The sequence below is a fragment of the Artibeus jamaicensis genome, unplaced genomic scaffold, assembly GCF_021234435.1.
Source record: "Artibeus jamaicensis isolate MK-2021 breed Jamaican fruit bat unplaced genomic scaffold, CSHL_Jam_final contig_391, whole genome shotgun sequence".
Lineage (NCBI taxonomy): Eukaryota > Metazoa > Chordata > Mammalia > Chiroptera > Phyllostomidae > Artibeus > Artibeus jamaicensis.
In genome coordinates, this window is record NW_026521814.1 from 32,226,368 (window position 1) to 32,242,328 (window position 15,961).

Here is a 15,961-nt window from a genome sequence, read left to right on the forward strand (position 1 = left end):
AGGATATTGTCTCTGGGTTCCATTTCTGCCAGTTCTTGTGAAAACCAACAGTCCTCTGTGAGGAGGAGTTTGAGCTCACCTGCCCTCCAGCTGGCCCCTCACGCAGCATCCCCTGATACCCACGCCTCTGAGTCCTAGGTGCAGAAGTCCTTTAGAAAGCCCTCGTCCTCCATTCATCGCTGTGACCACAGGCAGGAGCCATCTTCTTCATGTCTCTTGAACTTCTAGGGGATCCTTGCCTCTCCCTTCCTGCTCGTCTCCCCGTAGCCTCTCTCCCAGATGCTCTGTCACATTTGATAGCCGTAGGGAAGAAAATGAGATAATGACCCCCCTTATCCCCAAGGAAGGTTGGAGGAAAGAATAGCCACCCTTAAAAACACAACACTGCCTCGCCCATTTCCAGTCATCTCTTCGTAATAATCTGGGAATTTTAGGTGGGGGATGAGGAGACTGTAGGTCTGTAATGGCCTCTGTCAGCACGAGGAGATGCCTGGTCTCAACTGCTGAGTGTTCTCGACTGCGAATGTGAAGTACTTGACCCTTTGTTCTCAGCCATGACTCTTAATCTCCAGTTCTGGGAATTCAGGAGAATTCTTCTCAGGGGTAGACATCCTGGGGTAGAATCTTTTAATTTGTTCTTCATCCTAGTTATGGATTTTATTTAAACAGGCTTTCATATTTTCCCACTTAGAAGTAAAGGATTTTCTTTTGCCACAGCATCTGATTCATGTAGATCACATTGCCTGGAAATTAAATGCAGGATTACCTTTCAACAGTTATTCACAAACATCCAGTATTAAGAGTCTACAATGTACCTGCACTGGGTTGAGTTGTATAAGAAACACGAGGAAAAGATCCTTCCCTTAAACTTACACAGCAGCAGCATGGAAGGCCTGGGAGTGCGGACATTTGATAGAGGCTTTGAGTAGAAGAAGAGAGTATTTCACACTGGGAAAGGCTTCGGTGAGGTGTGTGTTGAACTCAGTCTGGGCCTTCCAGGATGAGCAGATTCCGACTAGGGGAACAGTGGATGGAAAAGTCTGTCTGCCGAGTCTCCCCACCCACCCTCTTCATCTCCTTTTTTAAAATAGGTCCGAATGATAAACATGTACAAGGAAATTGATCAGACACCCTACAAACAAGAGATTAATACCAAGAACCTGATGCAGTGTTGGAAAGAATGCATGGCCATGTCTTCCTACTCCCTGAGGAAAGCAGCTGTGGAAAAATTTAACTCAGAGAATTACTGGAAGAAGAAGGGGCTGGCCATGGTTCCCGTGAAGTACCCTGTTGGCCTTGGCTCGCGAGCTGCTGGTCAGGTCAGTTCTCCAAACAGATGAATCAAAAGGCGTCCAGGAAACTTTCCATTAAGGTGAATTAGCCATGTGGTTGCAGTCCTTGGCGGCTGAACTTTGCCAAAGTTGTGCTCAAACTAGCTTTTCTCCAGAGGAGACGAGAGCCCAAGTTCCCAGGGTTGGTGACAAGCATCCTTCCTGGGAAACTGAGAGATGTGATTCCTGTTCCTGGCCCTGGCATTAAGCAGCTGAGTCGACTCACTCTGGGCCCCAGGTTTCTCAAAGATACAGTAGGAAGGTGGGGCCACCGATGGCCCAGGCTCCTCTCTCACCTCCTCCAGAAGCTGCACGTCTGCACGTGTGATGGAAACAGGAAGCTGCAGGGTGCTTGGTGGCCCTCCCCTGTCTGGTGGGTTAGGGTAAACTAAACCCCCCAAACTAATTCATTTAAATCATTTTTAAAGCACAGTTTTAGGAATTTGTTCACTTCATAGCCATTAAAGCTGTGAAGGGGAACACTGAAAATCTGTTCTCATAGTTTAATTTCTTCGACTGATTAAATACACTCCCTGCTTGGTTGCTGAATCTCACTTACTGTTTCCACCTCTTCATTCTCGAATGAATCTTACCCAGAACGGCTGATGAAGGACTGATCTCTCCTAGCTCATCGTACCGCAGTGATATGGGACTCTCATTATCTATGTTCTTACATATGCATGTATACATATAGGTACATATATGCAGGTAAGATGGCAAAGCTTCAAAACGATTGCCACTCCCCTTTGCAGAATGCAGGCCTTTGGCTGAGCCGTGGTGAAGATGTGGCAGGTGTGTTGAGTGGTGACAGAAGGGGGGTACACGGGGGTGGAGCTGGGAGGGGTACTAAGGGCTGAGATGGATGTTGGGAGAGTAGAGGCGAGGCGACCAAGGGAAGCAGGTGGGAAGGTCCTTGCCTCATTCTCACAGCCATCCGTTCGCCCACCCATCCTGGGTCGGCTGTGGTGTCATCGGTAGAAGGTTTCATGCAGTTTTTGTTGCAGGTGGATCAGCTCAGAGGAGCAGTGTAACAATTCGAGTGGTGATCTTATTAGAGCCACCCCATCCCCTGCCTGTTTGTGATGGCACAAACAAGACTCACTTAGTCATCCGCACCCATTTTACCCAGATGAGAGAGACAGTCAAGAAGCTGTGGTTGAGGAATAAAGGCAAAAAACAAGGTTATTCAAAAGAAAGGAAGAGGGAAAAATTACCACTAAAGAAAAAGAAAAAAGATAGCTGGCAGGGAATCTTGGCATGCAGATTTGGGTAAACTGATTTGCTGGCAGCTAGCAGAGTCCGTCTGGGCTGTTGCTGAGCAGCCTGGCTAGGATCACAGGGAAAACAGTCTCCACCGTTTACGGACGGTACGGACATACTTGGGCATTAGGCTGCGGCAGGCATGGCAACTGTCGCTATTTCATGGTTGCCGTTATTTAATGTGGTAGAACACGGTGTATCTCATTCCCCTAATCAGAAATTTCTCAAAAAAGTAATGATGATTACTGAGCACCTATTATGTTGTAAATACTTTTAGATTTTGTTGTTAGTCAATCCTCAGGGCAATCTATAAGGTTTGTGACCTTATCTTAATGATGAGAAACTGAGGCTCAGAGAGCTTAAATCACTTGCCCAAGTCTTGCAGCTGGTGAGAGGAGAGGCCAGGGCTAAAACTCAGGTCTGGGAGGCCCCAGAGACTGTCCTTTCTCACCTACCTCTACCTGCCCCTTCACGGAGCCTTACAGTGAGATTCAGCATAGCAAGGAAGAAACCAGACAACAGCCAGTGGTACAAGTTCATTCTCAAGGGCTACTGAGAAGCTCCCCTGCCAGCTACCAGCCCCTCCCACCCTTCCTTGGAAATTAGCCAGCTTCCATGTTTAAAACATTTGCTTTAGGGCTGAATCAGAGAATTTGAGATCAGTCAAGCTGCTTCATGGATGCCAAATGCTGAAAGACTATTCTGAAGCAAATCTAAGAGAGGCGGGAACTAGAAACGGTGTTTGAGCACCTTCTGTAAATAAGGCCCCAGGCTGGGTGATTTGTAATTTCCCACTTGATTGAACCCCTATCCGCTGGGTAGGTGTGATTCTGTTTTATAAACTGAAGGCCGTAGAAGTTTGCTGTCTTTCCCAAGGACAGGCAGACTGTTGGGAAACAGAGCCAATGGTCTTTGTCATTCCGTGCCCCTGCTCTCCCAACATGCTTCACCTACTTTTTTTTTAATTCCTCAGCAAGAACATCAAAGGACACACAGTATCTAATTAACCTCTATTCCCAGCATCCTAGGATGGAACCTGGCACAGAGTAGGAACTCAAATGTTTGAACGGCTGAGACATTTGGGAATCTGTGGGACCAAAGCAAACTTCTCACCAATACCAGCAGTCATTGCTTAAAGATTTGAATTTCACAGGCTAAGTCCCCAGTTTACACTGTAGAACCATCTGTTCTAACGCTCCAGTTGTGCCTATTTCATAGATGAAGCTTTGCGGGATTATCTTCTGTGGCGCTAACAATGAACTACCCGGTGGTACCACTTAACTGAACCAAATTTGACATTTTAAATGGTCCCAGAGAGACTGCAGCAGCACATGGACCAAAGCACTCAGAGGTCTCTGATAGAAATGCTGATAGACATACAGGCAAAGAGCCATGGCCAAGAGGGTTACACAATGTAAGACGTGCACAATTCACTGTAATCGTCACTCAATCATATGTGCCAGCTACAAATTTTACTCACACCTTCTGGAACGCTAGCTGAGGAAGGACACCAGATACAGAGGCTACAGGCTTAAGAAACAGATCGAATGGCTATGCCGTGGCAAATTCACTTATCAAACTTTTATTGAGCACTTACTATGTGTGCAATGCTACGTGGCATTCCGAGGGATGCCTTAGGGCCGTGGTTTTTCCTCTCAGGGGCTCGCACTCCAGCAGAGAGCACAGTGAAGTGCCATAGAATGGAGCCCAGAAGCAGCCACAGCAGCTGGCGTCAGATGGCATCCAGTGCACAACCCGAGGGCCATCAGCTCTGGGGTCTCTGTAGAAAATGCCACTCCTTATCTTGCTTGTCTTGAGAACAAATGGCCAAAGCACAAGGCAGTGTTTCCAGGAGTGATGTGTCAACAGGCAGTAAAACATATTCTGCTACATCTTCCCAAGTCCTTGGTCTGATTATAATGGCTACAGTGCTTTCCTTAAGGTTCTAAAATTCTCCCTTGGGCTGTGAGTGTACATGCCTTTATCTTTGGAGACAGGGTACGCCTGTGTCCCTACTTCCCCAATACATCTATGGTTTACACCTGTGACCAAGTGAATAGAATCCATTTTCACTGTCGAAGTGCCTTACTTGGAGAGGCAGAGGCTGTTGCTTGCCATTCGCTGGAGAATGCAGACCCTCAGATGGTAAAAAAAAAAAAAGAGGCAGTTCTCCAAGTCTGACCTGTGGCCCACAGGTGGCTGTGGGCAGAGGTCTATCTAGGAATGCGGTCCTTTCCTTGGGACGTATCTGGTGATTGACATATGAGCCCATCAACTTTGGTTTATGCCCAGGATTGTTTATAAGTAATCTCAGTAGGTAATAAAGGCTTACTGAGATTTTAGCTGTATTAAATGGAAATTAGCTTGTCACTAGAATTTTCTGAAAACCCTGCCTTTACAAACCCTGGATAACTATGCCACTCTGGATCGACGCTCAGATATTTAGAAACCCAGCTGATGGGGCTTCCAGTGACCCTTGGCCGCTCCAGACCACGTCTGTGGGGTCAGCGCTTCCCAGCGGAGCAGCTGCACAAGTGTGCCTTGCAGGCCTTCCTGAACCGCAGCGTTAGAAGCATTTTCTTCTGACCATATGCTGTTACTATTGCTCTTACACTGGAGACTCAAACTGAAGAAGCCTCCTTGTTTTCTGCAGTTTCCTGAGAGCTCCATACTCCCTAGTTTAGCATGAGCAGACTTGCAAGATGGCATATTCTTGTTAGTTGTAAAACATGTTTAGCTTAGACTTTGGATGCTTCTGATTACAGCGGGCTTTAATTCTGTTAGCAGCTTGGTTCCTTCTGGACCCCTCTGGATTGCTGCACAGTTAGATGAGATTACTTCCAAGTTCCGTTTCATCTAAAGCTCTGCAGTTCAGTGCCAAGATGATTTAGAGTGGGCTTAGCTCATTTTGCAGTGAAAAAATTAATGTCTGTCTGCTTCATCTTAGTTGGATTTTCATATTTTCTTCTCTGTAACAACCTACAACTGTGGGACTGTGTGTTCACATAAATATTGTTCTCTCTGTTTCCTAAACTATCTACTGTAGATTTAACCTTGCATATTAAAACTGACACCCACCTCCCAAGAAAAACTCCAAACCTAAATTTTGCTCCACCCATGTCGAGGTATCCTTGAAAGGTACCAGTGAGCTCGAATGTCCCAGTGAGGAAATAATAGCTTAAGGAGCAGAGTCCTGCCCCAGACTCAAAGCTACCCAGCAGCGATCTGGCCTCTTGTGGTTGGTCATGAGGTGCCCCAACATTGCCCTGGCTTTGCTCAGCGCTCTCAGGGCGACAGAGAAAGTGTCCGTGTATGTTTTGGCAGAAGACGGAAGGGAGGGGATCATTTCCAGGGAAAGTGTGTAATCGACAAGACATGCAATAATATCATTCCAAAAGATCATGGAAACTGTATCTTTTTTGCGCAGGCTGCTGCCCTGGTTCACATTTATCTAGACGGGTCTGTGCTGGTGACTCATGGGGGAATCGAAATGGGGCAGGGGGTCCACACTAAAATGATTCAGGTAAGAATGCAAATAATTGGGTGAGATGGGATGTGTGCTTATAGGTATGTGTATGAACAAGAAACTGTAAATATACATTCTCTGTTCCAAAAAAAAGGAGAGAAGACTTTTGTTTTGACCACTAAAACTGTTAAGCTATAAGCAGAACCTGGATGAACAAGCCAGTTTGTAACTGACCCTCTTAGAAGAATGTGGGTTGTCTGATTGCTAAGCAAGGCTGTATGGTTATTTGCTGCTTTCCTTTAGGTACATTAACAAGTGAGTTGCTTTTTAAAACCTTTGCTGGGCAAGTTCTGAGGTACTATATTGTTTCTGGCTCTTCTATAGGAAAGACTCTAAACAGTTGATGCTATAAATGACATTTGATATTTCTAACCAAACTCTACCAGTTTCCAGTTTAGATTAGCTTTTAGGTATTGTTTCTATTTTGCTAATCACAGTAGTAATGATCCAGGTTATAAAGCATTTGTAAGAGACAAGTAGTTCTTTTTTAGAGGACCCTACATAATTCCCCCACTTAGCAATAACCACCGTTCTGGGTTCTTTCCCATCTTGACTGCCCGTAACCCCCAAATTGCTCATATGTTGTTTGTATAATTTTGCGTCCTGGTTTTTCACCTGTCCTTACATAGACTGGGCACTTCCTCCTGTCATTAAGAATTCTTTGCACTTACGACTTGTAACGGCTGCATATGGATTATATACAATTCATTTAACTTTCCTCAACTGTTGAACATTTCAGTGAATTTTTTTACGTAAACCTGTGATCAAATCAATGAATATCTTTTTAGAATAGATTCTCAGAAATGGAATTACTGGCCACAGAGTATATCTTTTATCCCACAAATACCTTTATTAAACCAGTTATTGCTTGATCATTTGACATATTCCAAAGCTGTTTTCTGGAAAGTAACCATCATATTGCACCACTAACCAACACTGTATGCTACGGGTTGTTTTAATATTTTAGATGAGTCAACAGTTGAATGACAGTACCTCATTATTGCTTTAATTTGCATTTTTCTGATTAGAGAGATGTTGAATATCTATTTCCTTTTATGATCAGTCACTGGTCGTATCTTTCCCCACTTTGAGGGCGAGATGTCAGTGTTTCCTTCATTGTGCCGCCAGACCTTTATGTCGAAGCTGGTGTATTTTGTGCAGACAATCTTCTGAAAGTCAGTGGTCTAGAAGGACTCCACATGACCATGCTCCTGTCACAGCTATGAACAAATTCTATTCAACTACACTGCTTGCAGGAAAGAGGGGAATTTTGGATCAGCTGGAGTTAGTACCATGATTTTGTTTCCCAGCGCTGAACACAGAGGAAGAACAGAGCAGCCTGCTAAGTCCTTGTGTTGGCCAGCGGCAATGGCACCCTCTGCTGTGACCGCGTGCTGCTGCTGCTGTGACAAGGCCATTGTTCTTTCTCCGAGGTGCTCTTTACCCCGACCACCTCCAGAAATGTGGACGAGACACCTCCTTTCTCACAGGGTCGTCTTTTCTAGCATTTTGCAGAGTGGAGTGTAGGAAAGACCTCTGAGGTATTGATTTCATGATGACGAAGACATGAAGCACTTCTTCCTGCCTTGGCATGGGGCTTCGTTTTCTCTTCCTCATGCTGTTTGTTGCACATGAGACAGTCAAAGCAAAAGAAAGTGTGCTCAGGGCTTGGGGTCCAGACTAGCTACAGGGTTTTTATAAAGAGGAACCTTTTGCGGCTGGAAGAATTTTATGGTCCTGCCCACTGGGCATATCAGGACTTCACACAGATGCTACTATGAGCACGTGCATAGGTCTGTGACTAACCAAAGTATTTGTGGGGGGACCTCTCTTCTAAAACCCAGGTGGTTAGTCGTGAATTAGGAGTGCCACTGTCGGATGTCCACCTGCGTGGAACAAGCACAGAAACCGTCCCTAATGCAAACATCTCCGCAGGTTCTGTGGTGGCGGATCTCAATGGGTTGGCAATAAAGGTGAGAGTCACTGCAGTGGCGTCCACTTCATTAACCCCGTCAGGACCAGCACGCGGGAGGTGCTCAGAAGATACTGAAAATCAATCCAGCTCTCACCTCAGTGGAAACTTCCCTTCCCCAGTCTCCAGCTCAGTCAGCTGGGTAGCACTAGGAGCTCTCCTGAGCCGGAAATGCCACTGCTCATTCTACCTCCCCATGACATTTCACTGGTTAGCAAGTCATTGCAATTCTGTGTAAAAACTTCTCTGTAGAAAGACTCTTCCACTCCCATGTTCTGCTAACGTGGCTGTTCTGCTCAGGCTCACACCTCCTGCCAGGGCCATGGGGGCTCTTGTCTCCACCCTAGTTCTATTGCCTTTTGCCCTGATTTCACGCTGCCTGAGTGAGTGAGATTTCCCACAAGATAAATCTGACCATAGCTCTGTTTAAAAATAGTGCCTGGGGGTTTACCAACAGTTTTTCTGTTCCGTGCTGACCTGCTGGCGTGGCCCCCATCCTGGGCAGCCACACTTCAGCCCTCCCCGCGAGACCTGTCACAGCACCTCCTACGGGATGGGTCTCTTCTCCGTGTTCCTGGGCCTCTGAAATAAGCCTAGAATGGCACATGTCATGTGGCTTTGATATTGGTGTTTGCATGAAATTATAATCAGAATTTTAACTAAAAAATAATCCCTAGGATGCTTGTCAAACTCTCCTAAAGCGCCTTGAACCCATCATCAGCAAGAATCCTCGAGGCACTTGGAAGGACTGGGTGAGAATCTCTTTGTGTTTTATGTTAGAGTAAAGGAGAGGCAAGTGGAAGAGATGCATGTGAATGAACTGACAACAGAAAGGGCACTTTTAACAGGTACTTCAGTGGCATAGGGACAAGCAGAGGCCCTTGGGCTCTCAGCATACGGAATTCGCATCATAGTCTGTTGAGAGAAAACCCTGTTGTAGAAAAAAATGTTTGTTTCTCCAGAACTCTTTTTTAAAAATGTTTTAATATATTAGTTTTTTTATTTTAAATATCTTCACTGAGGTATAACTGACATCCAACAAACTGCACACATTTAAATGTACAATTTGATGAGTTTTGACGGATATGTACATACATGCAACCATCGTCACAGTTAATGAACATATCCATCACCCCCAAAAGATTCCTAATGTTCCTTTGTAATCATCCCCACTTCTCCCTCCCTCCCACGCCCACCCCACCATCTGCACACATATGGATCTGCTTTTTGTCACTAACAGATCAATTTGCTTTGTCTACAGTTTTATAAAAATTAAATCATACAGTATAAATTTTTTACAACACAGTGATTTGACATTTATGTAACTTTGAAGAGACCACTCAATAAATCTAGTACCTATGTGACACCATACATACTCAGTTATTACAACACAACTGACTGTACTCCCTATCAGAATCTTTATTTTAAGTAAGAACTAATTAATGTTTCTCCCTGTAGAACCTATGTATTTTCTGGATAATAGCTGTAAGTTCTTTTGCTCTCCTTCTTTGGGTTCCACTCTTCCTAAAGTGGGGAAAAACACTTCCCATTTCTTCTTTTATAAAGCTAAAAAGCACATAAGCACTTATATAGAAACAGAAAAGCAAGCTATTGGGTGTATATTCAGCCAATAGTTGGAATGGAATGAAAATACTCAACTGCTTCCTTTGAGCTACTTATGATGTAGCTGGAAGAGAAAACACACAGTCTAAATTCAACTAGCAAGTTTTTAGAGTAATGAGTTCTGAAGTTCCAGATGATACAGAATGGACAGCAGGAAAGGCTGAGGGTGGGTGCCATGCTGACTCTTCTAGAATGTCACATTAAAAAGCATTGGTCTGGAGGAAATAACATCTGGGAAGTATTACTTAGAAATGGTTCCTTATAGACCACGGAGTTAGGACTCATTCTATAACTCATATTTATGGGGGCTTTCAGTCCGTTGGGGGCACATTTATTTCTGCTCTCTGCCCTGTGCTGCCTGGACCCAGGATGGCTAGAGAAACACCATCTCCCAGGGGCGAGGTGCAGCGCAAGGGGGCCAGTCATCCACCAGGGCGGAAGCTGCCATTCAGCCCACTTTCCTTGCTAATGGTTGCACTTCACATATTTCCTTTCTCAGACTTAGGGGCTTGGACCTAACCCCCATTTTTTCACTTATTAGCCAACTGTGTGCCCTGCACAGTCAGGAGAAACTTTTGTTTTAAATGGTACAATTTTGCAAAATATTTATTACCCCTTTTCTGTGACTATTACAGATACATGATGTAAAAATTAAACATCCAACCCCCCATTGTTTCTGGAAATGTTTTATGTTAATAGGCTTAGTCTTTCCATATAACTGAACGACAATCTTCAAAAGCAGACTATAAGTTGCCCAGCATTGTCCAGGTGATGAGTGTGACATGCCAGGGCATCATTTATCACAGCGGTGACACATTGAGCAAATGCGGTTCCCACACCCAGAGAGCCACGAAGGCCTGTGGAGATGGAGAACACTGCAAGGAATAAACTGATGTTGGGTCTCCCTAGTTATGACCACCGGTAACTTCGTTTAGCATGTACTAAAGTTAAAGTTGAAGTTGGAAGTGGTTCTTCCTTTAAACATCCTTGTTGTGTCACGTGGTATCCTTCTTTCACAGGCGCAGGCTGCTTTTCATGAAAGCATCAGTCTCTCGGCCACCGGATACTTCAGGTAAATGGTCCTTCCCCCCACAGGCTGTGGGAAGTAGCAGTGGCACCTGGAGGAAGAGTTACACTTCTGTTTGCAATTTTGGAACCAATTGATTTCATACCTTCTAGTGACCCGCTGTTATAAAGAACATTTAGCTGCTCCTTAATCCAAATGTCCAGAAAGCCTTTTATTGGGAAAAATAATCATGCAAATAAAATATGGCTGAATTGATGATTCAGGTTCTACCGTAGAACCCTCTAGATACACACTCAGTGGGGTTAGGGCAGGGCACAAACAGGGACTCAGAGCAGTGGCTGACCTTTTGTTGAAAGCTCAGCATATCCCTTATGTTAGGAAACAAAAATTTAAAAATGCAAATCAAACACATAATAAGATAAACACGATTTATAGTTTCTAGACTGGCCAAAGATAAGAAATTTGACAGTAACAATGTGTTAACAAGATGTGGACAAGTGGAACTCACTTATTTTGGGAAACAAAGTTCCTAACTATTTCAATGCAGAGTGAAGGCCAATAGAGAGCAGGGCGATACAGAGTCTTACCTGCCTTGGCACTTTGCCTGTGCTCAGGGCACTGGCCGGCTGTCAGGAGGAAGCCCCGGGAGCATTTTTAATGGCCACCTCCTGGCTGGAGGAGAGAGGAGAAAAGGGTAGAAAGTGCCGGCAAGCTGCTGGCCTGTGCTTCTCTTTCACCATGCTGTTCATTCGGTGTCCTTCGAGATGAGTCAACAGTGGGCAATCTGGGACGTGGGAGTAGTCTCAAAGCAGGAGAGACACAGCAAGGGGCCTGATCCCTCACACCTGGTGGCTGAGTCCTGGAGCCAGAAAGACAAATAAACAGGCCAGTATGAACCTTTGAAGCAGTGTTTTGTGTAAAAAGCAGGTGGAATTCCCCAGTCTGATGACATAGGATTACCTGCCTCAATATTAGCCCAGAGCAATAGGATGGGTAATCATTACTGTCAACAGTCAACTCCCACACATGAGGAGTCATTGATAGGGAACCACTGGATGTTTTCATCAGAGAAAACAAACTTAATACGAAGGAAGTAAAGGCTGATTTATTCAGCACCTTCACTGCACGTATTATGCACTGGCACATCTCAGTACAAGTCTACTCCTCCGGTTTGCAGTGCACACACATAGGCTCAGCTCCTAAAGGACCTGTTCAGTCATCACAGTCTTCAATTAGGAGACCATCACATAACCACACTCCTCAGGAATCCTCTTTCCTCCAGGGGTTACGAGGCATCCATGAACTGGGAGACAGGCGAAGGCCAAATGTTTGAATACTTTGTTTTTGGAGCTGCCTGTTCTGAGGTTGAAATAGACTGCCTGACAGGAGCTCACAAGGTCAGTACCAGTGGGAAGGTGTTCAGGCCACACTCTAGGTCCTCTGAAACCCCACATACCCCGTGTCCCTGAGCACCCCGGACGCACCGTGTGTTTGGCCTGAAGGTACTTTCTATGTGTCCCCAGAAGGAAGTAGAAGCTCAACCTTGGTGCTATGGTTGCTTCCATGGAAAACAACCAGTGGCCTCTCCTCTTTATTTCCCTGACCCTTTTAAATAGCGTAAGGAAAGAAATCACTTCCAGGAAGAAACAGCCTAAAGGGAGCTTCCATGTAGACTGTTGGGACAACTGGGTATGGTGACCACATTTGTGAAATACCATCATGTGATATTCTTGAAGGATTTCATAAGTACCTATAATCTGCTAGCAAGACACAAGCCACGGTCCACAGTCTTTTATAACCTAATGTTGGAGTGGCAGACTCCATACATTATCTATTGTATCTCTGCCATTATCTCTGCCATTTCCTATTGGTCACGTAAACCAACCCTGGTAAAGTACAGGAGGCGGCTACATAAGGCTCCATCCTTATGATACCTGGATGTGGAGTCATCATGGGTCATCTCACAGGCTGGCAGCCACAACCTAAAACTGGTCTCTGCAGCCCCATCAAAAAACAATGACAAGCAGTAGTCAGTCCACAATCTTAAAAGCAAAATCTTCACTGACCCTGCAGACTTGAGAGCCCCTCCCCTCCCTTCCCTTCCCCTCCAGTCCCCTCCCCTTCAGCTGAGGCCACTTGTGTCTTGGAAGCCCAGCCTTACTAACTGCTGTCAAAGAGAACTTTACATTTCATTGTCTTTAAGCAAGAGAGGCAAGTGCCTGAAGTTTTATTATAGTAGAACATTCTGGATCACTATCTAATTTTCCTAAGAAATATGTCAGATGGAAGTCTTTTATCAAATAAGGACATTTTTTACTTTCCTTTGTTCCATTGATAATTAGAAGTAGAATCTGTTATGATTCTACTATTATGAGACCAAGATGTCACATACAGGAAGGCACGGACTTGCTGGAGCGCAGAGGCGTTACCGCCAGCCCAGCTGGGCCCACCGTATTCCTCTGCATTTGTACTTTACCAGAAAATTTTAGTCACCAAGTTTCAATGTTAGATTTATTCCCTCTTCTGCTCTAAAAATGAAAAATCTAGAACAGATGACAATTGAGAGACTTTTTTTTGGCTGATGCACCCTGAGTCCTGTGACTCTCAGTATAAACATCCAGCAGCCAGTTGGACTCTGGATGTTGGGTTGTATGGTTGCCACAAAGTTTTGTAACAAGGATCACGAGAGCCATGGATGTTTTCTGTTTTCTGTGTCATATTTTATGTCTGTTGTAGTGGATTAAACTCAGTATGTTACATCACTCAGCTGAAATCAGAGTCAAGAAAATATTTTTCTCTCCTGTTGTTTCCAATAAAAACAAGCAGTGCTTAAGCTGGTTAAGAGTCTTCGTATAACTCTGAGATTTATACATCATAAACCTTGTGACATAAGATATTGCTTCTCTCTCCTGAAATATAATGTGGCCCAAAGAAAGGTTCTATCTCAATGCCATCCTGGCAGGAACTGTTTCTCAGTTTTATTTCCCTAAGTTGTGTGTTCACCACAGTAAACATTTTTATTTTTTCTCTTACTAGAACATCAGAACAGACATTGTTATGGATATTGGCCATAGTATAAATCCAGCCATTGACATAGGCCAGGTATGTGGACCTGATTTGCCTCCCTTCCCACTTGTAACAGCCAAAACTGCTATGGGGATCTTTGGGGAGAATATTCCATCTCACTTATTCATCACCTTACTTTCCTATTCCTGTGGAAAAGCCGGAATCTTTCTATTCAGGCCAGCCATGGAACACATCGCTTGCTGTTTAAAGGAGTGAAGGAAACACAGGTGTTTTAGGTAGCATTTGAAGAAACATACGGTCTGTGACTGGGGAGCTTGAATGGGCGACTAAGCTTGAGAGGACAGAGTGAGCCCCACACATTTAGGAGAGAAGTAAGATGTAGCGCCAAGTGCTAAGCCCTGGGCATATGATGGTCTTTAGCTTCAAGGAGTTTGAAATTGGGATAATAAACATCAAATAAGTGCAGCAGTAGTGACTGGATGGGTAGCCTCGTTTGCCCACAGGCTTTTTTAATTTAAATTTGAAGTGAATGACAGGATTGAAAAATCACAAGCTATTTTACATAAATATTCAAAGGTCTAGACACCGAAGAACTGGAGCATTTCAAAGCTGCTCGGAAGCTTAGAGAACACACAGTTCAAACTCTTTATGTTACAAGTGCGGAAACTGAGTCCAGAGATGTGAAGGCCAGTCAGCTGGCGAGCAAGGGTGTCAGGATGGGATGACGGTTCTGTGCGGGGCCCTGAGAGCGTTCCTGGTGTGCTGAGGGCTGCGGGTGCATCAGTCTGCGGCAGAGTCGTCTGGGAGAAGAAAGAAGGGCAGTTGAGCCAACAGGCTTTCCGAGCCCTCTTCCAGAGAACCCTTGACATTCTCACATGGAGCTGCGAATTCAACTCAAGGCCTTTGACTTTGAACTTAACACCCCTTAGGTGTTTAGAAATGCTTTTAGGTAAACTTGTAAGTAAGCTTTCCAAGATATTGTCCAAGACATGCTGAAAACCCTCTTATGCTGTATTTTAAAAATTCAGACAAACAGCATGAAGCTGATGCTACTGTTGACTGTATTTTCTCACACATGGAAATTCTAATTTTTTTTTTGCCTCAGATTGAAGGTGCATTTATTCAAGGCATGGGACTTTATACAATCGAGGAGCTAAGTTACTCTCCTCAGGGTGTCCTATACACTCGCGGTCCAGACCAGTATAAAATCCCCACCATCTGTGACATCCCCACGGAGTTCCACATTTCTTTGTTGCCTCCATCTCAAACCTCGAATACTCTGTATTCATCTAAGGTAAGTTATGCTCTCTGAACACATTTATGTGGCACTCGTGCAGGGCGGGAAGGGCTACATTCCTCTCTTGGTGGTTTGTGCTTTTTACCAGGACTGTAGAAGACAAAGCCTTACTCAACATTTTAACTATAAATAATTTGACAATATTATAAAATTTTTTAAAATACTCTAAATCTTGGAGCCTAACACAAACTACAGTGGCCATCAGGTTGCAAGAGATTTTTTTTCCTGGCAATAATCATTTGCATGCCTGTATCTCCTTTTTATACTTAGGATCATTTCCTTACACTAGAATTCAAAGAATTCTAGAATATTGGGAATATTGGGTTTAAGTAGGAAATTTAAAGGAATACGTTACATACATAGTATTTCATACTGTATACATGTACATATATACTTATAGAAGCATATATGCATGTATATACATATATACGCAGAGAGGAGGGGTGCAGAGAGAGCCATCATCTAGTTCACTTGTTCCCCTCCAAGGGCATGGGAGAGTCCGGGATCTTCCTGGGGAGCTCGGTGTTCTTTGCCATCCATGACGCCGTGAACGCAGCCCGGCGGGAGCGAGGCCTGTTGGGACCACTGAAGCTCAATAGTCCACTGACCCCGGAGAAGATTAGAATGGCCTGTGAAGATAAGTTCACAAAAATGGTATGTTCAGCTCATAAAGTTATGATTTTTTTGTCCCCCATCCTTGTGGTCAAGTTTTATTAATCCACCATGATGGTTTTCCATGGAGGAAAAGGTGACAAGAATCCAGAGGGCATTTGAGCAAAAGAGCAAGCAGAGTGACCCTAGAGTTGCCTTTTTCCATCAGCCTGGCCTTGCGTGGCCTGCAGTGGGGCTCCGTTCTGTAGCACTTGAAAAAAGGTTTATTTTTGTGTCATCAGTCCTG

At 44.5% G+C, this 15,961-nt stretch overlaps 1 protein-coding gene across 2 annotated transcripts in view; it reads left to right on the top strand.

Annotated features, from left to right (window-relative positions):
- AOX1 (aldehyde oxidase 1) overlaps nucleotides 1–15,961 on the top strand; it is a 69,325-nt gene that overhangs the window by 52,124 nt on the left and 1,240 nt on the right. Inside the window, exons 26-34 of one of the 2 annotated variants that reach the window (XM_037167574.2) lie at nucleotides 1,092–1,319; nucleotides 6,019–6,114; nucleotides 7,962–8,090; nucleotides 8,767–8,841; nucleotides 10,732–10,784; nucleotides 12,022–12,136; nucleotides 13,776–13,841; nucleotides 14,872–15,060; nucleotides 15,550–15,717. In XM_037167574.2, the coding sequence (XP_037023469.2) occupies nucleotides 1,092–1,319; nucleotides 6,019–6,114; nucleotides 7,962–8,090; nucleotides 8,767–8,841; nucleotides 10,732–10,784; nucleotides 12,022–12,136; nucleotides 13,776–13,841; nucleotides 14,872–15,060; nucleotides 15,550–15,717 (1,119 nt within the window). Of the gene's footprint in view, nucleotides 1–1,091; nucleotides 1,320–6,018; nucleotides 6,115–7,961; nucleotides 8,091–8,766; nucleotides 8,842–10,731; nucleotides 10,785–12,021; nucleotides 12,137–13,775; nucleotides 13,842–14,871; nucleotides 15,061–15,549; nucleotides 15,718–15,961 lie in introns of those variants that run through there. The other variant, XM_037167575.2, reaches the window with a different exon arrangement.